General features: G+C 36.4%; 1 protein-coding gene and 1 long non-coding RNA gene across 4 annotated transcripts in view; one reads left to right on the forward strand and one right to left on the reverse strand.

Moving 5' to 3' along the window:
* Ctdspl2 (CTD small phosphatase like 2) overlaps window positions 1-27,126 on the forward strand; it is a 62,893-nt gene that overhangs the window by 26,279 nt on the left and 9,488 nt on the right. For both annotated transcript variants that reach the window (XM_029554098.1, XM_008849133.1), the window contains exons 3-10: window positions 41-179; window positions 2,575-2,724; window positions 4,409-4,621; window positions 9,854-9,932; window positions 12,476-12,587; window positions 16,265-16,351; window positions 25,868-25,930; window positions 26,030-26,109. In XM_029554098.1, coding sequence (XP_029409958.1) covers window positions 41-179; window positions 2,575-2,724; window positions 4,409-4,621; window positions 9,854-9,932; window positions 12,476-12,587; window positions 16,265-16,351; window positions 25,868-25,930; window positions 26,030-26,109 — 923 coding nt within the window. The remainder of the gene's footprint in view (window positions 1-40; window positions 180-2,574; window positions 2,725-4,408; window positions 4,622-9,853; window positions 9,933-12,475; window positions 12,588-16,264; window positions 16,352-25,867; window positions 25,931-26,029; window positions 26,110-27,126) is intronic.
* Window positions 19,987-27,126, reverse strand: part of LOC115066989 — a 29,330-nt gene continuing 22,190 nt past the window's right edge. Inside the window, exon 4 of one of the 2 annotated variants that reach the window (XR_003846424.1) lies at window positions 19,987-20,073. This is a non-coding gene — a long non-coding RNA (uncharacterized LOC115066989). The other variant, XR_003846427.1, reaches the window with a different exon arrangement.

Genomic DNA, 27,126 nt, shown 5'->3' on the forward strand with positions numbered 1-27,126 from the left:
ATTATGTTTAGTGAATGTTTTTTTCCTCTTATATCTTAAGGAAGAGAGAGAAAATCCTTCGAAACGGAGTAGAATTGAACGTGATATAGATAATAATTTGATCACATCAACACCAAGAGCAGGAGAAAAGCCTAACAAACAGTTGTCTCGAGTAAGGCGGAAAAGTCAAGTCAATGGAGGTTTGTTCATGTTTAGATATTGCTTTTCTTTTGTATGTAAGCATAGAAATCTCTCCTCTAACCTGCCATGTTCTGTATTTGTTTTGCAAAATCTGCTTTGAGGCTGGGCATGGTGGTGCATGCCTATAATTCTAGGTCTTGAGAGGCAGAAGCAGGAGGATTTGGCTACAAAGCAAAGCCCCTATTTCATAAAACAACAAAGAATTATTTTTTACCTTGTTTTTGTAATCTGTTTTGTATTGAATATTAATTTAAATATCAAATGAAATAAATTATCTAAAAGTAACAAGATTTATACTAGTTATGTATTTACACTTTTTTTCTTTTGTGATGGGGTCTCAATGGTACTTACTATTAAAAGTGTACATGGATTGAGGCTTTTGGGAATGTACCTCAGTAACAGAGTGCTTGCATAGTATGTTCAGTTCCCAGTACCAAAAACATACATGACCCAGTGTAGTGGTGCACACTTTTACTCCCGACACTCAAGAGGCAGAGGCAGGTGGATCTCTGTGAGATCGAGGCCAGGGTGGTCTATTTACCATGTTCCTGGCCAGCCAGGGCTACATAGTGAGAACCTGTCACAAAAGAAAAAAAGTATATAGATCAACATTATTACTTAACATTATTAATTTAGTTGAAATTATGTACAAAAATTGTTTCTGGGTCAAAGTATTTAAGTGGAGATGTTACTTGGATTGCTTAGGGTGATAGTTTTCAATTGTGGGTGGTTTTGTTTTCATGTTACATGTCTTTGTCTAGAGACCTTTGTAGTTGTCACAGTGTGTGCAGGGGTTTTCAGGGAAGTAGATCTAGCAAGGATGTACAAAGATGTTGCTGATCATCCTATAGTACACAGTTTAGCCCCTTTGAGCAAAGTATTATCAAGCCCAAATGTCAGAATACTGGCTGTTGATCAGTACCTTACTAGATAGCTGAGTAGCTCCTTAAAGTCACAAAGAAAATACAGATAAGCAGAGGTCCTCCTGTATGACTCATACCTTTAACTTCAGCACTCAGTAGGAAGAAGGACCCTGAATTGAACAGTCCAGTTCAGCTGCATGAGACCCTCTTTTAACAACAGAACCTAAAAAGGCAAGCTAGAACCTTTAAAGAAAACACCTTTTAAGAGCACAGAGAGCTGTTTTAACCAAAAATGCCTAGATACAACAGCAATTTCAATTCTCCCCCCGTCCTCAGTGCAGTTAACATTTCTTTTATTATTTGAAGTGAGTAACATGGAAGTTTCAAACAGTAAATAGAGAAACAAGTTTTAAAAGCTATAGCAAAGAAGGAAAGGAATGTGGTAAACACAAAGTATATTTGTGGAGGATCAAAGGATCCATCAAAAAATTTTTTTTTTGGTCTTTTTGAGACAGGGTCTCCCTATAGCCCCAGCTATCCTGGAACTCACTATGTAGACCAGGCTGGCCTTGAACTCACAGGGATCCTCCTGCCTCTGCCTCCTGAGTGCTGGGTTTAAAGGCATGCTCCACCACTCTGGTTTAAAAATTTTGATTTATAATTTTTTTGCCCCTGGGGCCTGATCCATATGAGCCAATTCATGTCCACTGAGCCATCTTACAATTTTTTTCCCCCAAATATCTGAAAAGTTTTACCTACAAGAAACTTTTACTAACTTGACATGATAGGCCTTAACACAAATGACAGAATGTATGAATTCTGGTAGGGTGGGGGCTCTGGGAGGGTGCCAATGGAGAAGGGGGTATAAAAAGTATTAAAATTGATTAAGGTGTTCTATAAGAAATACACAAAAATTCAATAAAAATTTTACAAAAAAAGAAACTTTATAAACGACTTGATTATACTTCCCAGACACTCTGAAATGCTATTTTAATAACTGTAAGTTAAAGAAAAAAATGTGGATGGTGGAACTCAGGGCCTGTGCTTGTTAGGTAAGCACACATCACTGAGCTGAGCCCTGCAGTTTTGGTATTGCTACAGTATGGTCTTTTGCTTCATAGTAGGCTATGTTGCCTGTGTTTGTTTAGGTGTCATTCATTAGAAATGTGTTAGGTAACGTCCTACCCCAAAATCTAACCAGAGCCAGACTCTTGCATCTGTGTGTTGGTATTGGTAACTTCTTTGCTTGCTTGCAAAGAATTCTTTTCCTTTTTTGTTGTACTATGCTGCTTTGAAGTCTTTCAGTCTATCGAACTTTTAAATGCAAATCTACTTTGAAAAACTCAAATGTTAATAACTATAAAGCATTATAAATACTTTAAGATCATTTGATTGACATGTAATTTTACTTCAGGGCTTATGTAATAAGTACTCTTGAGCATTGATGTTAGTTTTCAGGAAATATTTTGGGAGGAAAGCACTGAGAGTCAGTGTTTTCTACAGCACGACTTTTTCCTTCTGTTTCTTGTAGAAGCTGGTAGTTATGAAATGACAAATCAACATATAAAACAAAATGGAAAATTAGAAGATAGCCCTTCCTCTGGTAGTCCTCCAAGGACTACGCTGTTGGGGACCATATTTTCTCCTGTCTTCAATTTTTTTTCACCAGCAAATAAAAATGGTAAGTAAAAAACCATTTTTAGATAGTTGAGTGTGAGCTATTAAGTTTGATATGTAAAATTACTGTTTTTTTAAAGATTTTTAAATTTTACTGGCATATTTGTTAACATTAAATGACTGAAATAATAAGTTGTGTTTAATTCCATTACAATTAACTCATCTTTCATTATCTGAAAAGCTAGGTGGTAGACTTTGGGCTGGAGGGTTGACTTTTATTTGTACTGTCCTGGGATCACTTCTATAATTCTTAGAAGAAAACACAGGTGAAAAATCCAAAGAGATTTTCAATATTCTGGGTCACTGAAATGAAATTTATTGAACAGCTTTAAGTGAGTCTTAACATACTTTATTTTTTTATGATTTCTCCCCTGGAATTTTCAATCTAGAAAAATAGCTAATTCAGTTTGCTTGAATTAGGGTGGTTTTAGATAATAATAAAACTTCCCATTGAAAATTGAAGATTTTATTATATAGTATTTTGCAAGAGAACCAAATTAGCTTTATTCCCTTCAGATTTTTAATGGCTTGATTTTTATCATGTTCATTTAACAAATATTTTTTGGGCATCTATAATATTTAAAACTGTAATTCCCCACAGGTTTAAAATAAGGTCCATAACCCATGATCCAGGAGCTTTCTATAAGAAATAGATATGTAATGTAATTAAATATAATATATTCCTTAAGTGCACTGATAGAGGTATAGGACACTGGGTTATTGAGAAGAGTACAGTGTTCCTCTTTTCTGGCTGATGAACTCATAGGAGGCTTGATATAATAGAAAGTTAGATATTGAAAGTGGCAAATGGCTTGCTAGCTAGAAAGTACAATATACGTAAAAGCACCACAGCAGGAAATAGTGTTGTATAATTGAGAAGCTGTTTGTAGTTAGCACTTGAAGCATTGAATTTGAGAAGGGTAAAGCTAGACTATGAAGAGGTCAGATTATAGAGCTGACAAGATACTTAAAACTTAAACTAGAAGTGAGTGAATGAAGGTGTGTGCACGTGTGATTGCATGCACATGTTTGCATGTGTATGCACACTTGCACGTGTGTGTTGAGTAGGCTTGAAATTCACATTCAGTGTCTGTTGTTATTTTTATGTATATGTGTGTATTGCCTGCATATAGGTAAGTGTACCTGTGTCGTGCAATGCCCATGGAGGACGGAAGAGGCTGTCCCTGGAACTGGAGTTATGGGCAGTTGTTATCTGCCATGTGGGTGCTGGGATTCGAACTCAGGTCTTTTGCAAGAACAGCCAATGTTCTTAACCGCTGTGCCATCTCTCCAGCCCCACATTCAGTGTCTTATGAGTGTTTTGCCTACATGTTTTTAAGTTCAGCTCATGTGTTAGTGCTCCTGGAGGGTAGAAGAAGGTGTTCAAGGCCTTCCTGTGCAACTTTTGTGCCTCAAAAATCAACACGCGAAAAGAGACTGGGAATATAGCTCAGTGGGATGGGGCTTGCCTAGTATGTATGAAACCCTAGGTTCAGTGCCTAGAATTGCAAAATTAGAAACAAGAAGCTATTATAATCTTCATTCCTCATTGTTTAGTGAGTCTTTCATAGACTGATAATCCTTAAGTTTGCTCCTGTATGAATTACTTGTCTAAATAAAAGTGGTGATTGCATTTAGTTCTAAATATTTGTGCTTTTAAGTGATTCATAGTATACTGATGATTTCAGGCACATCAGGATCAGATTCCCCAGGACAGGCTGTGGAAGCTGAAGAGATAGTGAAACAACTTGATATGGAACAGGTGGATGAAATCACTACCAGTACTACGTCAACTAATGGAGCAACTTACTCCAATCAAGCTGTTCAAGTGAGGCCGTTGATAAATAATGGTCTAGAGGAAGCAGAAGAAACAGTTACCCGTGATATCCCACCCCTGACAGGTGAAGAACATTCCCTTTTGAACATTTTAAAAATATTTTTTATGTATATGAGGTCTGTTGCCTGTTATTTTTTATGTATATGAATCTGTTGCCTGAATACCTGTAAGTGCATCTGTGTTGTGCAATGCCCTGGAGGTCAGAAGAGGGCGTTGGATCCCCTGGAACTAGAGTTAAGGACGGTTGTTAGCCTCCATGTGGGTGCTGGGAATTGAACCCTGGTCCTCTAGAAGAGAAGTCAGTACTCTTAACCACTGAGCCATCTCTCCAGTCCCCCTTTTGAACATTTATAAAACAGTTTTTTATAAAAAAAAATTTTTTTATAAAAAAATTTAATAATTTTTCTGACAATGTCCAGTGAATGCTTAAGTTTTTCTTCCTTGATGTTAAAAAAAATGGAAACAAATTTTGTTCCCCAAATTCTAAATCATTATATTCAGTAGCCTTAGACCCTTAAGTCTGAAGTCCCTATTTAGAGGCAGTCTCATGCCTTCAGATTTTCTTGATTCATAAATGGAAGCCTCCTCCCCTAAAGGGCCTTACGTTCTGGATCTTCTCCATACCCAAACTCTGCAGCTTAATTCTAGGGCCTTACAATAATATATTAACGTAATTACTATATTCCTGAGCTAGTTGCCACTGAAATCTGGAAACGCATAAGATAATTTATTACCTCTAAGAGCTGTGATATATATTCATAAAAAGCACAAGATGAAATTATGTTGCCATTTTAAAAAGTGATCTAAGGAGCTAAAATATAGCTCAGTTGGTAGAGTACTCACCTGGCAAGCATGCAGTCATGGGTTCTATCCCCAGTACCAAATAAACTAGGAATTGTGGGTACAGACCTGTACTCTCAGACTTTGGGAGGTAGTCTCCAGCACCCCATGAACTGGGTGTGGTGGTGCACATTGGTAATCCCAGAACTTGGGGGATGGAGGCAGGAGGGTGGTAAGTTCAAGGTCATCCTCAGCCAAAGAGGGAATTTGAGGCTCACCTGGGATACATGAGACCTCATCTCACCAAAAAATAGAGAAAACTGAGGATGGTTATCTTTTCCTTCTGGGACAGAGATTTTTATCTTAGGTACTTTTTTGTTTTGTTTTTATGGTCTTTTTGAGATAGGGTCTCCCTGTAGCTCCAGCTGGCCTGGAACTCACTTATGTAGATCAGGCTGGCCTTGAACTCACAGAGATCCATCTGCCTCTGCCTCCCAAGGTGTGTGCCATCACACCTGGCCTCTTAGATACTTTTTTTAAAAAAAGATTTTATTTTTTAATCATGTGTACATGTATGAGATACTTTTTTAAAAAAAATATTTTTATTTTATGTATATGAGTGTTAACACGTGCATGTAGGTAAGTGCACCCATGTCATGCAGTGCCTACAGAGGACAGAAGAGGCTGTTGAATCACCTGGAACTGGAGTTATGAACGGTTGTTAGCTGCCATGTGGGTTCTGGGAATCAAACCTGGGTCTTCTGCTAGAATAGTGTTCCTAACTGCTGAGCCATCTCTCCAGCCCTGTGAGATACCTTTTTAAAAAATTGTTTTTAAATTATGTGTATATGAATGTGGGTTTGTGCATGAGTGTTGTATCTATGGAGATCACAGGAGGGTGTGGGTTCCTGTAGCTGCAGTTGCAGGCAGTTATGAACTGTCCAGTGTAGGTGCTCTGCAGGAGCAGTACATGCTCTTAACCACTTAGCCATCTCACCGGCTCCTGTAGATAGGTTTTCTATTTTTGAGGTACTAGGTATTTGAAACAATCCAGAAATGTGTATTAACAAGTATGATTTGGGGGCTCAAGAGATGGCTCTGCAATTACCAGTAGTGGCTACTCTTCAAAAGGACCTGGGTTCAGTTCCCAGCATAGTAGCCTAGCAACCGTCTGCAACTCACAGTTCCAGGGGAATTCGGTGCCCTCTTCTGACCTCTGTGGGCATTGCATGGCATGGGTGGACCTACCTACATTCAGGCAATTGTGTCATACACATAAAATTAAAAAATTTTTTTTTTAGTTTATAAAGGAATGATTTGGTATAAGAAGTAGAATTTTTTTTTTTTTTCTGGAATGTGAAGATAAAACACTAACATTTGAGTTCTAGGCCAGCTGGGGCTACAGGGAGACCCAGTCTCAAAAAGACCAAAAAACAAAACAAAACAACCCCTCCCAAACAAAACCACTAACAGTTAAAGTAAGTTAGATACAATTATGAAACTTCTATAGTGTATACCCCAGTAATACTATCATGACGTGAAAAACAGCAAAATAGAGGAAAGATTTGTTTTAATTTCATCAAGTAAAAGTAACATTTTCACCCACAACTTAATATACTGACAAGCAAATCCTTAAGATTGGGAAAAGTAAGATTGGGGAAAGTAAGACTACAGTTGGGTCATTCACTTAATCTCTAATATGAATATTTTTGTTGTTTTGTTGAGTCAGGGTTTCACTACATAGCCTAGGCTAGCCTTAAACTCACATTCCTCCTGCCTCAGCTTCCTGTGGTTTGTTACTACCACTCAGCTATAAGTGTCTGGTGTTTGTTATGGGAACTATTGCTAGAAGTGATTAAGATAGGTTCCTTGAATGTGAACTGTTTATGATTAATTGAAGAGCCAGATACACAGAAAAATTATCCTGTAGGGTAGTGATTGCTATAACAAATAAATTAGCAAATGCATATGCGATAATTCTGGAATGCTGTGAAAAGACTGACAGAGGTTAATGTTTATCCTAAGAGATGAACATAAATGATGAAAATACTGCTTTTTAAAATATTTTATTTTTTATTTTATGTGTATGAATGTATTGCCTGCATGTATGCAAGTGTGCCTGTGTCGTTCAGTGAGGTTAGAAGAGGGTGTCAAACTCTCCTGGAACTGGACTTACAGACAGTTGTAGCCATCATGTGGGTGTTGGGAACCAAACCCAGGTACTCTGCAAGAGCACCTAATGCTCTTAACCACTAAGCCATCTCTCCAACCTCTGCCTTTTTTTTTTTTTTTAATCTTGGAGAAGTAGCCAAAGAGAAAAGGAATTTTGGAGACTGGCTCTTTGTTTATTAGCACATGTTACAGTTCCAGGTATTCAGCAGGCTAAGGCAGGAGAATCACTTGAGCCTGGGGAATTTAAGAACAGTCTAATCAACACAGACCCTCATCTCAAAAATAAACAAAAACATAAATAATTGGGCTTGGGCACATACCTATTATCCTAGCACTCAGCAAATTTGTATTGGGTTCTCCTTAAATGTTTATCTCAGATATACTTGTTTAATTTGTAAGGAACTTTTGCTCTCTCATTATAAGTTAAAATTGTCAGCATAACATTTGAAGCTTTGTCAGTTGACACACCCTTAGCTCAAATAGAATGAATCGTGCTAAGGAATATATAATTGCTTCAGAATTATTTTTATTTTTAACTTTTTTGGTTTTTTTGAGACAGGGTCTCCTTGTAGCCTCAGCTGGCCTGGAACTCACTATGCAGACTGGGCTGGCCTTGAACTCACAGAGATCTGCTTGCCTCTGCCTTTCCAAGCACTGGGATTAAAAGTGTGCACCACTATGCCCAGCTGCTTCTTGATTATTTTTAGTAAGAAGTAAGTATGGGGGCTGGAGAGATGGCTCAGCGGTTAAGAACACTGACTGTTCTTGCAGAAGACCCGGGTTCAAATCCCAGCACCCACATGGCAGCTAACAACTCTCCATAACTCCAGTTTCAGGGGATCCAACAGCCTCTTCTGTCCTCCCTGGGCATTGTATGACACGGGTGCAACTAACCTACATACAGGCAATACATGTATATGCATAAAATAAAAATAATAAAATATTTTTAAAAAGATATCAAGCATAGGGCTGGAGAGATGACTCAGTGATTGTAGAGGACCTGGGTGTACTTCCTAGCACCCACATGGTGGCTAAAAACATTCTGTAACTCCAGTTCCAGGGAATCTGATGCCCTCTTCTGACTTCTGTGGGCACTGCAAGATACAAGTGCACTGATATAACACTCATACACATAAAATAAAATAAAAAATAAAATATTACAAAAAAGAAGTCAAGTACTAAAGTTTCTTAAGCAATAATTTCTACATACAGCACCTTTTCTTAACTTTATGATCATTGATAATCTTGAGATTCCTAGAGAAATACATGTACATTTTCTGTAATAAGTTGTTATGGGGTTTAAGGATTTCTTTTCCTGTTCTGTTTCCTCCTTTCCCTCTCCTTCCCCCCTTTTATTTCCTTTGTTTCTCTTTTACTTTCTTTCAGTTTTAGATGCTATGTAAAAATCACATGTTGACAACACTTGAGGATTTATGAGTTTGAGGTCAACTTGGGCTACATAGAAGAAGAGGCAGGAGGATTAGGAGTTTGAGGCCATCCTGAGCTACATAATGAGTTCAAAGCCAATCTGATCTACATAGTGAGACCTTATCTGATATAAAAACAAAAGCTTTCTACACACACACAGGGAATGAGGAATGTGTTATGTAATGTTTTAATACATCAATACATCTTATAATGTTTAAGTTATGTTAATCCTGTAAAAACAGTATTTTTCTAGCTTTTTGAAATATGCAGTACCTTATTGCTATCTACTGTCATGGTACAATAGCACATGAGAACTTCTTGCTCTGACGATAACTTAGCGCCTGTTGATCACTCCCCAACCCCCCACCCAAACAGCCACAAATGAGCTCATGCACTTGTTTTTGTGTCTGACTTATTTTACCATAATGCTCTCAAGTTTGATCCATGTTGTGAAATGACAGGATTAATGGATTACTAAGCGTTCATGCAGCCCATATTTTAAAACTATATTTGGGTCTATTGTCAACATGCATTTATTGACTGCCTATATTTTGTATTACTACTACCAGAGCCCCATACATTTTTTTATGGTTCTCACATGTAAACACTGTCCAATTAGAAATGTATTTTGCTTTGTGAATATTATTTTCTAATAATAGTAAATATTCTCTTCAATGTTAGGCCATCTTAATTCTACTAGGTAGAATGTGGTTTGCCGTTTCATCTATACTGCTGTTTTTTTCCCCTTTGAATGTAGAGTAGTGTTTTACTAAATTTGCTTTTAAATGATCTTTATGAGTTCTATTTTTAACCTAAAATATGCTGGGCCTCAAGAAACTCTTATATAGAAACAGTAAAAATGTACTTCATAGGAAGCTTTAGATGAATAAAATAATACTTCTTTTTTCATTTATAGCACCAGTAACTCCAGAGAGTGGTTATTCATCAGCTCATGCAGAGGCCACATATGAGGAAGACTGGGAAGTATTTGACCCGTGAGTTGTTTGCTGGTTATCAGAATTCTCTTTCTTTCTTTCTTGAACAATTTCAACTTCGTGTTCAAGTTGGAAAAAGATTTTTGTCCAGTAGAAACCTTATTTTGAATGTTGGGTTTCAAATTTTTCCCACGCCAGCAGTACACAGTAGGATATTCTCTCATTAGGTTTGGCATTGAGATCCAGCTCCCAGTTGGCCCTGTAATCATGAGGGCAAACAGCCAGTGCTCTACAGTCTTTAATTGAGTCTCCATATTTTCTTAGTATTGATGTTTGGTAGTCTGGGTATATTAAATACATATTCAATTTAGGATATTTCAATTTAGGGTGTTTATCAGATTAAAGATGGGGTTTATCAGGTGATCCCATCATAGGTAAAGAATATCGGTTTACAGAGAGCTTGTGACCTTGATCTTAGGTAGCAATAGTTTACTGAGATATGGAGACATTAATTTGTATAATTTTGCTTTTACTTCCGTTTTCTAAATTTGGTTCATTGGGTTAAGTATTAGTTACTTCCTTTTTACTTTAACCAAATACCTGAGAAGAGGCAACTTAAGGAAGGGTTACTTTGGCTCGTGGTGTGACTATACAGCCCCTCATAGCAGGGAAGAGCTGGCAGCAAGAGGTATTCTAGTTGTGACAGGTAGGAGAACAAGGTCATGGATGTCTGCTGTCAGGAAGCAGAGAGCTTAGCTAGCTTTCTCTTTTGTTGTTACTCAGTTTAGGACTCTCGCTCGTAGGATAGGGCTGCTCGTGGTTAGAGCTCTCTGGAGATACCCTTATAGACACATCCAGAGATGTCTGTTGTCTGGGTGATTCTATTAGGTTGGTGCAAAGGTAATTGCGGTCTTTGCATTGTTGAAATTTGTCATTTGATAGTGGAGTTTATTCCTAAATTGGCTGTTACCCATCATTTTAATACACATTTCTTGCTTTATGTTTTTTTGCTAATGACTTATTGCTTGAATTTTTTCTTTTTTTTACATTTTATACTATGGAAATGATAATAGACAAAAAGCAAATTCAAACAATTTTCTTATTTGAGTTCAAAATGGGTTGTAAAGCAGTGGACACAACTGGCAACATCAACAGTGCATTAGGTTTTCAGAGCCTGCTAATGAATTGAATGTACACTGCAGTGGGAGTTCAAGAAGCTTTCCAAAGGAGATGAGAGCCTTGAAGATGAGGAGCTAGTGGCCAGCCATCAGAGGTTGACAATGACCAAGTGAGAGCAATCATCAAAGCTGACCCTCTTTCTTTTTTTCTTTTTTTTTTTTTTTTAAATATTTTATTATTTTTATTTTATGTGTATGCGTGTATTGCCTGAGTGTTGGTAAGTGCACCTGTGTCATACAGTGCCCACAGAGGACAGAAGAGGCTGTCAGATCTGGAACTGGAATTATGGACAGTTGTTGGCTGCCATGTAGGTGCTGGGATTCGAACCCAGATCTTCTGCCATCTCTCCAGCACCCAAAAGCTGACCCTCTTAAAACTACCCAAAAAGTTGCCATATAACCTGGCATGGACCATTAAATGATCATTTGGCATTTGAAATAAATTGGAAAGGTGAAAAGGGTTAAGTGAGTTCCTCATGAACTGACCCAAAATAAAAATCATCATCATTTTAAACTATCATGTTGTCTTACACTATACAACAAGGAATGTTTCTCAATAGACTTGTTCAAAGAAAAGTGAATTATGTACCACAATTGACAACCAGCTCAGTGTGTGACTGAGAAGATCCAAAACACTTCCCAAAGCCAAACATGCACCTGTAAAAGGTCATAGTCAGTGTTTGGTGATTTGCTGCTGGGGTGATCACTATAGATTTCTGAAACCATTACATCTGAGAACTGTGCACCTGCTGCTGGTATTGCTTAGTGGTTAAGACCCAGTTCTCCATGACAGCTGCAGCCTAATTGCATTTTGCACAACCAGGGTTTCAAAAGTTGAATGAATTGAGCTATGAAATCTTGCCTCACTTTTCATTTTCACCTGATGTCTGCCAACCAGCTACCACTTCAAAAACTTTTTTAAGGAAAAACATTTCTACAACCATCAGGGTGCAGAAAATGCTTTCCAAGAGTTCGTCAAATCCTGATGTGTGGATTTTTGCACTACAAGAATAAACAAAACTTTTTTCTCAACGAAAAGGTGTTGATTGTAATGGTTCCTATTTTAATTAAGATGAACCTAGTTATAATACTTTAAAATTCATGATCTGAGATAGCAATTCCTTTTGTACCAATCTAATAAATCCAGTCAAGAAAACTGAAGATTAACCATCACTAAGGTGTTTTAAAGCTTTTTATTGCCCCCCTCAATCTGTGTGTGTGTGCACTCACGTGTGCACACATGCGTATGTTTGCTTTTGGGAAGTGAACCCAGGGCCTTGTACATACTAGGCAAGTGCTGTTTAACTGAGCTACATTCCAAACTAATTAAAAAAAAAAGTTGTTTTTAGTGGGCTGGATTTAGTAATATGCTTTATATGCATGAAACATCCAACAGTTGAAATTTTCTTCAATTTTGATTTATAGCTATTATTTCATCAAACATGTTCCACCATTGACAGAAGAACAACTAAACAGGAAGCCTGCTCTGCCACTAAAAACAAGAAGCACACCAGAATTCTCCCTAGTTTTGGATCTGGTAAGCATGTTATATTTTTTTTGTTGTTGTCTTTTTGAGACAGGGTCTCCCTGTAGCCCCAGCTGCCCTGAACTCAGTATGTAAACCAGGCTGGCCTTGAACTCACAAAGGTCCACCTGCCTCTGCCTCCCAAGTGCTGGGACTAAAGGCGTGCACTACCACGCCGGGCCAAGCATGTTATCTTTAAAGATAGAATAAGCAGGTTAAATTCTCTTGTAAAATTACAGACCAAAATGCCTAAAAGAATACAAATGCGTAAACAGTCATCATATTTGTTATAAATATGTTCTGAGTGTTCTAAGTATTTTTAAGTAAAGTCTAGTGCTAGGACTTCCAGATTGGTTGGGATTTGGGGCATTTTCAAAATAAAATGGACTTTTACTTTTGCACTTAAATGTTTTCTTTTTCACATTCTTTTAAACAAAAATTATGTGTATGTTTTGCCTGCGTGAGTGTGCAATGTGTGTGCAGTGCCTGCAGAGGCCAAAAGAGGGTGTCAGATCTTCTGGAACTGGAGTTTTGAATGGTTGTTAGGTGCCATGTGGGAACGGAATCTGGGTCCTCTGCAAGAGCAACCAGATGGCTCTTAACTACTAAGCCATCTCTCCAGCCCTTGACTATATTCTCAAGATCCTGTAATTTATTTTGTTTTGCTTTTGTGATGCTGGGAATTGATCAGGCTCATATATATGTTAGGCAAGTACCATATCCTGAGTTACATCTCAGGATATAACGAATCACTCCCTGAATTTTAATTTGAGTCTATTAGAATTATGCATACAATTTAAATTCCCGTTTTGTTAGAATCTTGCTTTGCCAAATGATCAAATATAATTTGTTCTCAGTAAGTTAGCTATCAGACCATATTCCTTTTCCTGTTTTCCCCTCCTCTTTTTTATTTTTTTTTATGTGTATGAGTGTATTGCCCGCATGTATGGGAGTGCACCTGTGTCATGCAATGCCGCGGAGGTCAGAGGTCAGAAGAGGGCATGGGTTTCCCCTGGAACCTGGAGTTAAGGACGGTTCACAGCTGCCATGTGGGTACTGGGAATCGAACCCAGGTCCTCTGCAAGAGCAGTCAGTCCTCTTAACCGCCAAGCCCCCCCCCCCCCCCAAGATCTCATATATCCCAGGCTGGCCTCAAACTTCCCATGTAGCTGAGAATGACTCATCCTGCTGCCTCTACCTCCTGAGTACTGGGTTTTCAGGAGTGTAGTATACAACTATGCCTGGATTATGTGGTTTTGGGGATTGAACCCAGGGCTTTATGTATGCTAGGTAAGCTGAGCTACATCTGAGCTATATGCTTTTTCCTAGTTTTATTTTTTTCTATTTATCTAATTACTAATAAAGTTTTATTAATAGAGAAAAAAAATCCTGCTTACTAGTAGAACTTTAGTATATTCTCTTCATAAGATTTTAAAATTTATATTTTACAAGCCTACTATGTGATATGGTTGTATATGCCTTGTAGTCTGAGCTATTGAAGAGGCTGACGCAGGAGGACTCCTTGAACCATGGAGGTTAACACCAGCCTGGTCAACAGAGCAAGACCTCTGTATATTTCTGTTATTTTTAGACCTTTGGGTACCAGGACAACTTTGAGTAGAATATCTCCTATCTTTTGCTAACCCATTTCAATATATACTTACCACATTTACCACTTGCTTATAGTTTTGTGTTATCAGGAAAAGTGTTTTCTAATGAAGTGTGCTGAAAAATACTTCATTGTTGAACATTATTACTGGTATATTATCATTGGAAATGTGATTCTATTCTCAGAAAATTGGGAAGGCTTTTTTTCTTTTTTTAAAAAAAGGATCTATGTAGCCCTGGCTGGACTAGAACTCACAGAACTCTTCCTGCCTCTGCCTCCGTGTGAGGATGAAAGGCATGTGCCACTACACCTGGTTCTTTTACGTTTTTGCTATTTAATTATTTAAAGATGGTCTCCCTGTAGCCTGCCTCTGCCTCTCTAGTGCTGTGATTAAAGGTGTGAGCCACCTCACTGGGCTCTCTTTACTTTTTTAATTAGCATGTAATATTTCTGTTTTGTCTTTTTTTTTTGGTCTTTTTGAGACAGGGTCTCCATGTAGACCAGGCTGGCCTCAAACTCATAGAGATCCATTTGCCTCTGCCTCCCAAGTGCTGGGATTAAAGGCGTGAACCACTATGCCTGGCCTATTTTCATATTTCTTAATCATAGCCTTCACTAGCCAGAGAATGTAAAATACCAGAAGTCCTAGAATACTACAAACAGGATAAGTACAAAAATTTTAAAACTGATTCTGTGTAGTTTGGGAGCTGATATGCAAGGTGGAGAAAGAGACCGCTACATTTTGAAATTAGGTGGTATATAGTCATGATATAAAATTGGCCATATTTTCATTCTGGTGTGAAGGATAGTACAGAGGGAAAGATGCATGGCTGAGCAAAAATAATTTAAATAATCTTATAGAAGTAGGTGAAGAAGAGGCTTATGAAATAATAGAATTAATTATGACTTAGTTATAGAAACATTTTAAGATGCTATATATATGTGCATATCTATGTGTACATTTGTATGTATGTGTATGTATATGTATATATATATGGGGTTCAGGCAAACACTTTTGCTGTTGTGTTAGGGCCTATTGTGTAATCTAGGCTAGCCTTGAACCCTTGTTCCTTATGCTTCAGCCTCAAGTGTATGCCAGTAGTACACCTGACTTTGGTTTTGTTTTGGTTTTTTTTTGAAGAGGTGTAATATTTTGAGACAGAGACAGGAGCTTGTTGTGAAATCCTGGCTAGTCTGACATTTGCTTTGTAGACTAGACTGGATTCAAACCTCAAACTTGCTTCAAGGCTCCTTGCTTATTATTTTTTCATCTTACTAGTTTATCAGAGAGCCAGGTATAGTGGTACATACATATAGTCCCAGCAGTTGGAAGGCAGAGGCAAATGGATTGTGAGTTCAAGGCCAACTATATAGTGAGATGCTGAAGATGTAGCTTAGTATGTGCAAGGCCCTGGGTTTGATCCCTAGCACTACCAACTCCACTGCCCCCCCCAAATATGTATCTCACACACAATCACATGCACACACTTGTATGTTTAATTATAGACTAAAAGAAACACAGTAACCAATAACATGGAATTATAAGCTATGAACATTTGTGTTTTAATTGATCTTTAAGCCCATTGAAAATTTTGAAGGTAGTACTAGTGTCTGTATTTTGATTTACTTTTAATAAATAAAATTTAAATATTTATTTTATTTTCAAGATAGGGTCTTTGTAGCCCAAGCTAGCCTTGAACTTGTCTCCACATCCCAAGTACTGGGGTTATAGGCATGTGGTGCTTGGGGATGAAATCCAGGGCTTGGTGAATGCTAGGAAAGCACTCTTCCAACTAAGCTGCACCCCCTGTCCTTTCAAGAAATATATTTACTTCTCTTCCTGTTTTTTTCAAAGACAGGGTCTCCCTGTAGCCCCAGCTGGCCTGGATTTGGGCTACAGGGAGACCCTGTCTCAAAAAAAGAAAAGAAAGCCCTATCCTAATTTGTAGTATCACAAATTACTTTAATGTACTTTAAATACAAATTTCTGTACATGAATGGATGTTTTTAATGATCATGACCACATACAAGTACCTTTTGAAGTTTCTTTTAAAATTTGCTTTCACTTCTTCATTTTAAGGATGAAACACTAGTGCACTGTAGTCTAAATGAACTAGAAGATGCAGCACTTACTTTTCCAGTCCTTTTCCAAGATGTCATTTATCAGGTAATTAAAATTCTTTTAACATGATTTTTGAACTGTTAGGTAACATTCTGGGCCAAAAAAAAGTTTTTTTGTGATGTTCAGTATGTCTTTCTGTAGACTTCATCAATATTTTAATGATGTAATAACACAAAATAGCATGATGCTAGATAGTTACATGAAATAACTAAATTGATTAGTTACCCAGAAAATACTGTTCTGTCCCTGTTATATCTACTAGTGTGGTAACCTGTTTGCCAGTAGGTGGAGGCAAGGAACACTGACAGAGCTCTGAGAGGAGCTTGCCAGGTTCATACCTGGATTTGTTCCGTTTTTCCATAAATCCAATTAATATGAAGAAAGCTCAATCCTTGTTGGTCGTTTTTATTTAATAGTTTTATCATCTGTAAAATTATAGTTCAGTAGACCTTACATTAATCACAGGATTAAAGGACACTCTATGTAAAGAATTTAGGTGTAAGCATTTCTCTCATCTCTGTTGATGGACAGGTTATGGTGCAAAATATATTCTTAAGATTTTGCTGTGGATTATCTGTGTTGGCCATATTTTTTTTTTGTTGTTAAAATTTCCCTATTGAAATAAGATTGGCATGATTATGTAAAAGAATATACTGGAAACTGCAGAGTGTCTTTGTGTGTTGGCATCTGTATTAGCATGACTTTCATATGTACACACCAGCTAATGAAAGAGTGGGAGGGATCAGAAAATAGTGGTCTGTCAAGGAAGCCAATGCAAGGGTGATAAAGCTACAGAGCATTTGGTGTATGGATGATGGACAGGCCTCTGGCTGCTTATGTGTTCCTGGTAGGCAGTTAGAAAGTGGTTGTAGCTTCTTGGTAGGTTTTAGTTGTTGTCTCATAGGAATCATAAAATTTCAGAGTTAAGTGCAAGTTTTGTTTCAGTGTTACTTTACTAAATACTTTAGTAATGAATCCTAAGGATTTATTTTAGTGTAGTGCTTGTCAGTTCTGTTTAATTAAAATAGGCATTATAATACCTGAATAGTATATTCATCTCCTCCTTACATAATATGATTTAACCTGACCCATTATTAGAGAAGGAAAAGATACATTAAAAATAATGGATTGTAAGGAAGGATTCCTTTTTAATTGGTTATTATTTGGCTTAAGGCAAGTCTTTTTCTTAACAAAATAGTTTCCTACAGATAGAGTGCTCGTGTTTAGTGTACTTTAAAGAATTAGGGGTCTTAGGGCCAATATAAATAGTAAACATTTTCTCTTTTAACTCAGTAACTTTGTTGTTTGTTGATGTTCTTTTTGGTATGTTTGCTTTTTTTTATTTTTATTTTTTTTAATTGAGTTTGAAAACAGTGGTTTTCAGCTATTGAATTTTGAAGGGAAAGCAATTTGAGAATGCAGGTAAATGATTTTTGAGAAGACTTTTCTTAAGTTTCCAGATTTGAAATTTATTTCTTATAAATGGCTTTTGGATTTTTTATTTCTTATAAATGGCTTTTGGATTTTCCTTTTTTTTTCTCTAAGTAGTGAAAAAAAGATGTGGAAATGGATTTGACATTTTTCAGTATGACTATAAAATTGAATTTTTTATTGCTTCTACTATTTATAATTTTTCTTCTAAAAAATTATTTCATGTGGACCTGAATAATTGTATTTTGAATAAAAAAGGCTTATGGCAGTACGTATTGCTAATATTTAGGCAAGCAATACAGTGCATTATACCTTTGTGGAATTTTAAAACCTCTTTTTTCATGTTTTGTGTTATAATTTCTGAAACTGAATAAAATGATCTAGAAGCCTTAAATAGCAATGAGTAGGAAATCTGAATTTTAGAAGCTATAGAAATGTTTACCTTTTTAGTATTAAGATTTATTTGCTATATCAAGGACAGATTAATCCCCCTCTACTAAATTTTTGAAGATATCCATAGTTAATATTGGGTACATTTCCTTGCATTTCTGATTTTGGCACAGCCATTCAATAGCTTTTTAAAGATAAATCTTTGGTTAGGGCTCCCCCAGATTTTTCAGACCAGCAAGCTCCCTTTAAACAGGGAATGATGTCTTTTAAACTTTCAGTGGTGTTGTCTCCATCTACTGGCAAAGAAGAATATACACAAGGGTCTGGGATGAGCTAAGAGATTTTGGAGAAACCACATTATTAGGTAAGATGTAACTTACATATTTAACCACTGTATTGTAACGGGGCTCACTTAAAGGTTGAAACCCGTAAAATACTGTACTCTTATTTTAGAACAATTTACTGAGGTGAAGCTTACATCCATGGCACTTACTGATATATTCTTGAATATGTCAGTTCCATAGCATTTTCTACATCCCCTACTTTTCTCCCCTAGCCCCCGTCCCCATGTGGTGTGCCTGGTGTGTATATGTGTGTGTAAAAGAATCAGCCTCTTCCTTTGAATCAAGGCCAGATAAAGTGTCCTCTTGGCACTTTTTTTGTTTTCATTTTGTTAAGGTTTACCTATACCGTATTTCAGTTCCTTTTCTCTTTCACTTCAAAATAGTTTAAAGTATAAATTGTATTAAATATGTCTTAATAATTATATCAGGAATTTTAGGTTTTATGTTCCTTGTTGCAACCACTTTTTCTGCCATTGCAACATTGAAAGGAACCATACATGAAAACGAGTGGGCAGGGGTGGTGGTATACACCGGTGATCCAGCACACTGGAATCCCACTATTAGTTAGGCTAAGTCAGGAAGACCATGGATTTGAAGTCAGCCTGGGCTGTATTACAAATTCCAGGCCTGAGTGGGTTACATAGTAGGCCTTAATTTGCTGATCTATGATCTAATAAGTATTTACTGTAAATTTACAAACTCTAAGTGGAAGTGAGTAATCAAATGTTTATTAGAATTTTTATTCTGTATAGAAAACGTGTATTAGATTCATAGCAATCTGATTGTGGGCTGGCTTTCAAGGTTGAGGGAAGTTTGAAGTAGTCATTACTTACATTTAAAGAGTACCTGATTTCATGATATGTACTCTTTGATTGGTAAATAGGAATAAATAATAATGCAAGATTTAGAAAAGAATCTTCAAGCAGGTAAATTATTCAAGTCTAAATTTAGTATTTACATAGAATCCATTTTTGCCTTTTTTTTTTTTTAAAGACAGGGTTTCCCTGTAGCCCCAGCTGGCCTGGAACTTGCTGTGTAGACCAGGCTGGCCTCAATCTCACAGAGATGCACCTGCCTCTGCCTCTGAGGGCTGGGATTAAAGGCGTATGCCACCACACCCAGCTTGAATTCCATTTCTTTAGGGGCAGAACACAAAAAATCCATCTGAAATTAAAAGCTGACTTATGTTACAACTGATACTAGATGAAGTAGATGGACTATATGTGGAAAATCTGAAAAAGCTGACTTTTAAAGTTGAGAGTATGACACAAAGAGTATACAGATTTTTATTGGGATTGGTATTTTTTTAAAATACACATTTTAACTGAAAATTGTTTCTTGATTGAGAAAGCATTTATTCATAAAATGGTATAGATGCATTTTATTTGGAAAAACAAGTGCATGATCACTTCCAATGCACGTTTAAAAGTCTTTATAGTTAGTGTATATTGACACATTGTCAGGAAATCCATCTCATGGTGTTACTCAGTTAAGAGGTCTCCACTGTATTTAGTTTCTGTTCCTGCAGATCCACCAATTCAAGACTCTAGGTCATCTCACTCCCTCTTCCATCCAGAAGATGACTGCTATCCACAAGCAGAACTGAATCAAAAGACATTTTTCACTTAGCTCTTGAGCTGAAACACCTCCTCAATGACCTTCCTCTATCTCCATCAAGAACTGGAGCTCAGTTTTTTGAAGATGTAATAGAGCTACCCAGCCCAAATGTGGCTGATTGAAGACACAAAGAAGATATCCTCATATGTTTCACCACAGTGCACCCAATCGCATCTGTGTTGTCCATCTCCTCATTCTGTAAAGTAAGGCAGGGGCATCTGATTTTTGACTGTACTCAACATTAAGACAGTCAGTGGCTTTCTGAGGATCAGTAAAATCAACAAGCTTTGGGTCAGCTGTCCAGAAATCAGACTATGGTAAGCACTCAAGGAGATAGGATTCTGTAGGGAGCTACTTGTAAAAGATACTTTAATTGGTAGAGGTTGCTTTTATGGGAAAAGTTGGGTGGGGGAGAGGCCAGTGGAGAATCTAGTGGTTAGCAAAGTTCAGCCTCTTTCTAGTTTGTTTTCTTGGAAATCTTTCAGTTCAGGATAATTTCCATACCACAGAAGGGTATTAGAAGGCTCAGTGGCTTCTATGTCTTCCTAGAAAAATCAGCTTTTTGCTTCATGAAGAGAAATTAAGTAAAAAATTCTGTTGTAAATACCTGATTACATTTTCTCTTTTGCAAATTCTGACTTAGTAATGTCAATGATACATTTTAATGTTGAGTTTAATGAACCTGATTTTGTTGTACATAAGTATGTATATTTGTACATAAGTATGCCTTGTATATCACATTTGGGCTTATGGATATTTAGTGTTGATAACATTTTTAGCTAGGAGAGAACAATATTGATAGTAAGTTACTTATAGAAAATACTAAAAATACTTTAGAGTAATTTTAAAGTAACTTTCCCCTTTTCTAGTAAGCAGAGTCATTAGCACTAAGAGTCATTAGCACTACTTTTTCATTATAATTATTCACTATTTTAGGTTTTAAAGTGATACAAATTAAAGTTACAGTTCTTTATCAAAATTGGAAAATATATTTCATGGGGCATTCTTAAAATGTGTCTTTCAAAATTAGGAATAGTTCATTAAAAAAATATACAGGAGCCAGGCGTGGCAGTGCACACCTTTAATCCCAGCACTGGGGAGGCAGAGGAAGGCAGATTTCTGTGAGATCCAGGTCAGCCTGGTCTCCACAGTGAGTTCTGGGCCAGCTGGAGCTATAGGAAGACCCTATCTCAGAAACAAAACAAAACCTCGCAGACATGGTGGTTCATGCCTGTCATCTCATCCCAGTTCAGGAGGCTAAAGCAGAACAATATGAGCTTGAGGCTAGCTTGCACTATGTAGTGGGAAGTGTATTTAAAATCTGCACATATTTTAAATGTTGAAAATGTGAGAGTTGACTACAACATGTATAAAATTAGAGGCTTTGCTGTCTTTAGAATGATTTTAGAGTGATCTAACTTTATTTTTGAGATAGGATTTCACTCTAGCCCACAGGTGGCCTGGAACTCAGCATCCTCCTACTTAACTCCTGAGTGCTAGCTAGAATGTTCCATTATACTTACATGTATAATCATTTTTCCCTTGTGAACCTTATGCTTCTTTGACAACTTAAGTCATGTGTATAAATACATTAAGCTTCAACTTATTCTCACTGGACTTTTTAATCTGTTTTCAGATGGAATTCTATTTAATAGTTAAGGTTTTACAAAGAGGCTTAGTTTGGGAATTTTTTAAAAGTTTGTTTTTATACTATGGGTTCTGTTGTTTAGTATTTTTGCCTACTCATTCCAAGATTCATCCACTTGTAAATAATACTCCCAGCATCCTTCTACCTCTTGCTGGAGCTTGATGATGCCAACGATCACTAAAATAACCTAATGGGTTATGAAGTTGAGACCTCCACAGGTCCTACCACAGGTCCGTGTTCTGGACTGATGCTAAGAAAACATTGGCAAAGTCATTAATTTCCCTTTCTTCAGAGAATGGATGGTAGCTTTAGGGCTCTCTCTAGAATAATGTTTGCCCAATTCCACTCCATTCAATAATACTGTTTCTGTTTTCCAGACAGCTGGATACTTTTAAATAGTGAGGTGGGTAATAATAGTTACCAGCTTTTGACACTTTACCACTATACCAAATGCTTTATGTGTATTAACTTATTTAATTGTCATAACACTGATCTAAAACTAAGGTGTACAGAATGGTTGAAAAGTTGGTAGGGCCGCTTGTATACTTGTGTATTTAAATTTTAAGATTTTCTTCAGCTAATTAGAGCATTTCATTTTTCAAAATCTCTAGCATCATTAGTTTTCTGCTTTCAGCATGTAAGTGCCAAGATTACATGTACCAACATAACATGTACCACTGGACTTGTCTGTGAGATAACATATGTATTTATGTATGTTTCTATATATTACATATACAGAGTTTTTTTAAATAGAATTTTATTATGTAGCCTAGACTGTTATTAAACTTATTGAAATTCTGCTTCAGTTTCTCAAGTGGTGGGGTTAAAGGCATATATCTTTAATGAATTCTACTTAATTTATATTCCCTTTAGTACTTAGAATTGAACCCAGGGACCTGGATAAGCTAAGCATACACACAACTATACTACCACCACCTTGTAAATTTACTGTTTTAAAAACTATAATCATAATGTATCATTAAGTTCAAATGATACCCTGGAAAAGGTGCCAAAGGTGTTTTCTTTTTCAGTGTAGTATCATAGTATCTGGGCTTTAAAAATTAAGTAAAAATATTTCTCCTTGGGCATGGTGGTGCATGCCTTTAATCCCATCTGTGGGGAGGCAGAGGCAGGTGAATCTCAGTGAGATGAAGCAGCTTGGGCTATGTAGTGAGACGCCTCAAAACAAAACAAAAAAGAAAAAACAAATCCAACAACAAAATTTCCCCTAAAAAGGCTAATATATATAGTATTTTTTTCCCCCCTTAGGTAGTTGCAGACTATTTGAAACTGCTTATCTTTGTGTAGAGTTTTTGTTTCTTGGCCCTATTGTTAAAATACTAGATTAAGGTTTGATGAACTAATAGAAGTCAGTTGACTTGAATTCACCCAGACTTAACCACACAGTATTTATAATCAATTTATAAGCACTTTTTTATCTAAATATTACATGTGGTCTGTTATCCATTAATATTTTATGAGCATTAATATACATACACTTAATTTTCATTGTCATGCTACTAGAAGAAATGCAGAAGGTCAATTATTACTCATTTTCAAATTTCAAATGTTTTTGTACTGTTAATGTAATGCTTTCTTAATGTTTTTCTATATAAAATTTGGTAAGATCAGCCCATAATAAAATTAACTCTGCTATCAATCTTTTGCAGATGATTTTCTGTTTATTTTTGTCTTTTTGAGACAGGGTCTCCTTGTAGCCCCAGCTGTCCTGGAACTCACTATGTAGACCAGGCTGGCCTTGAACTCACAAAGATCCGCCTGCCTCTGCGTCCCAAGCGCTAGGATTAAAGGTGTGTGCCACCACGCCTGGCTGTTTTTACTTTTAAAGTTTGACATAATGTGCATATTCACCAATCCTCATCTTTGAATAGTTGTCAGTCTTGTATATAATAATTGTTTATGATCACCTCTAGGCATTATTTTTAAACTTCTGATGTATTTTTTCAAAGTACATTTGGTTTATTGAAAACCTTTAAATAAAATTACTATAGGTGTGGAAGAACATATTATATATAATAGACTGAAATGTGTCTTTTGTTCTTAGGGAGGCTGCATAGTTAAAAGTTAAGTTGAGCTGGGCATGATGGCACACACTTATAATCCCAGCATTTAGGAGGCTGGGGTAAGAGGATCACCACAATATTGAGGCCATCCTGTGCTACCCAGTAAGTTCCAGAACAGTCTGGACTACATAGTGAGACCCTGTCCCAACAAAACAAAAACAAAAAGTTGCAGATGTGAAGAAGGACAGTTGGTAGAAAATGGGAAGCAGGTGGTACGGAATCGGAATCTTCTGTGAGATTAAAATAAGAAAAAAAAAGGAATTAAGGGTATTTGTGGAATAGATTTTTAAGCATTTAGAGGCATAAATCTTTGTGACCTAAAAAAATAAGTACTGTTAAACTCTTTGGAGCTGATGGGATGGCTCAGAAGGTAAAGGCACTTTGTGCTAACTCTTGACAACCTGAGTTTGATACCTGGGTCCCACATAGTGGAAGGAGAGAGACTCTCAAAAGTTGTCCTCTGACCTCCACACATGCTCCATGACATGCGTGCCCCTCCATTCCCCTAGTAAATATAATTTAAAAATTAAACAAAAAGCGCCTCTTTATATTAAACTTACCTTTATTGTTTCCTTCAGCAGAATACTTAAGGCTTAACTTAGTTTCTGCTCACATTTAATAGAGCCAAATGACTCAGACCCAGCTGGATTTGTACCTTTATTTCTGTTTGTGAGACTGTGCCTTTGTTTGTATCACATGGCACAATTCCATGTGGCCTACTCCACTCCTGACGACTGTTACTTTGTACCTATGTATACTTTTAGTTCTTTTATTAGCCACCCTGGTATCTTCTCAAACACCTTTCTGTTAGTTGTCCATCTATCCAAGTTAACTTGGACAGTCAACTCTTACTCTTTCTATCCTCATACAAGGAAACACTCTGGCAATATATCTAATCTTTAGTACCACCTTCCATCACCAGTAAACATTTTACAAGCAGTGTCAAATGATAAGATATATATTATATTTAAACAGTGACCATAGTAAAATACATAAAGAAACTACAGGTTTACCTAATCTAGAAGTCAGTGGAAATGTCTCTTTTTTCTCTTTTCATTTTCTTTTGTTCCATGCCTTCCCTGTGTTTTACCATAAAACAATCCCAGATTTTGTCATGAACACGTTTTTATATGACAACAGAATAGAACACTGAGCTTGAATTAGGTTTTTAGCCAACACAGGCTTTTTTAAAAGATTAAAATTTATTTAATTTAATAAACATTTGTTATTGATATCTGAAATCATTAGTCATGTTTCAGTGGAGTACAGATTTTTCTTTTAAAAAAATTTGTCATAAAGTAAATCTAATTGGAGGAGTCTTTTATAAGCAGATTTAAGATTTGTGGCTTGTATTTCTGTGCTTTCTTGAATATTACAATATATTACAGGAGCAATAAATGTTAGTCAAGAAGCTAGACATAGAAATATATACATAGCAGCTCTTTGGGTACTACCATCTTTTGTGGTTTTGACCAATAGACTTTGAGAACTGGTTCTTAAATGTAAGGGCAAGTTTGATTTCTTTTTTAAAAATGTGATTATAGTCAACAATCTAGACATTACCGTCTTGACTATTATATAATAGAAAGTTTAATATTTTTAGCAGATATTTGTTTAGAAGAAATTCTGAATAATTAAAGAGGAAGGTCATTGAGACAGGTCAGCTTTGAACTGGACACACAGCCCGCCTAATAATTGGATGGATGCTACCTGGTTGGAAGATGGAGTTGATTGGTGGACCTAAATCTCTGAGGGAAATCTTTCATTTTTGGTTGAAGTGCTTATTGAAATTACATTTCAACAAAGTACTGTTGTATTTATGTATTGAAAATGAAATTATCAATGATGATTATCTCACTAAAAGAATGTATAAAGTGCTTCCTGTATATGAACTATATTTGGTTTGAGTAGTACTCAGTACATATTTCTGTTATGTTAAAATATGAAACTTTTAATTATAATATATCTGAAGTTAGAGCAAAATACCCCCAAAAAGTGATTTTTATTTCATGTTCATTTGCTGAAAACTATCTTTGTATTTCTTTAGGTTTATGTGAGATTAAGACCATTCTTCAGGGAATTCCTGGAACGAATGTCTCAGATGTATGAGGTAAATGTGCTTAAACTAATTACCTATTTTTATTTTATTGAATATAGTACCCATATTTAGATTATGTATAATGATTACTTCTTTTCCCTGAATTTGTAGATCATTCTTTTTACTGCTTCTAAGAAGGTGTATGCAGACAAGTTACTGAACATACTAGACCCTAAAAAGCAACTGGTCAGGTAAATTTAATTAAGAAATAGTGGAAATGTCTGTCACACTCATCTACTGAATTACTTTGATTTTATTTAAATTTTAATGGCCATTTTCAGTTAGCTGCTATGCAGAGATTTGTTTACTGTGTTGAATTGTAAAAATAAATGAGTTTTTAAGCTCCAGAACTCTTTGAGTTCTTACTCCAGACAGATGTTCTTTAAAAGATACCAAAGTCAAATACATCTATTCTTCACTGTTATTATCTATATCCTCATTTGGGGGTGGGGGGTGCTCCAGGGGTGGTGACAGGGAAGGGTGATTGGGAGTGATATAGAAGTTTTCACCATGAGCATGTTTTACTTCCCTCTGAGATGATGCATGCTATGTTACCTTTTTAATGGCATAGAGAAATAGAAAAGATCAAATTAAACTCTTTCAAAAAAATAGATTTTAATATCTAGTCATTCAGTTATCCTCATCTGGACTCAGTTCCTTGTGTGTGCCCTTAACCAGTAGATGCAGTGTGTTTCTAGTTAGCAGGAGTGCCTTGGGGGATTTTAAAACATTCTGAAAAATCGGTTCCATTATTTCTGTCACCTGAAGACAACTGAGTTAAGACTGAATAATCTCCCTCCTCTAAGGTATAGGAGCAGGTCAGACGAAGAATAGAGAGGTGGTAAAAGGCTCATAAAAGCTTTAATAGCTCAGTATTTTCTTGAATATACTCTTTCATATTGTCTTAGTTATAAATCCTAAACTTATTTTTATATTGTTAAGAATATCTCTGTGGTCTAGTGTAGTGGTACACACCTTTAATTCCAGCACTTAAGAGGCAGAGACAGATGGATCTCCATTAAGTTCCAGGCCTACAACAGTGAGAACCTGTCTCAAAACAAACAAAACAATAACCAAAACTCCCAGAACGCCTTTATTGAGTGGTTGGAACAGTACGGAAAGGTTTTTCCTAGTGTCTGCATTTTTGAGGTTCATTGCTTCTATATTAAAATGTGATCTTTAATTTTTAACTGAAAGATTCAAATAAG

Source organism: Nannospalax galili, unplaced genomic scaffold (genome assembly GCF_000622305.1).
Source record: "Nannospalax galili isolate Female #2095 unplaced genomic scaffold, S.galili_v1.0 scaffold891, whole genome shotgun sequence".
Lineage (NCBI taxonomy): Eukaryota > Metazoa > Chordata > Mammalia > Rodentia > Spalacidae > Nannospalax > Nannospalax galili.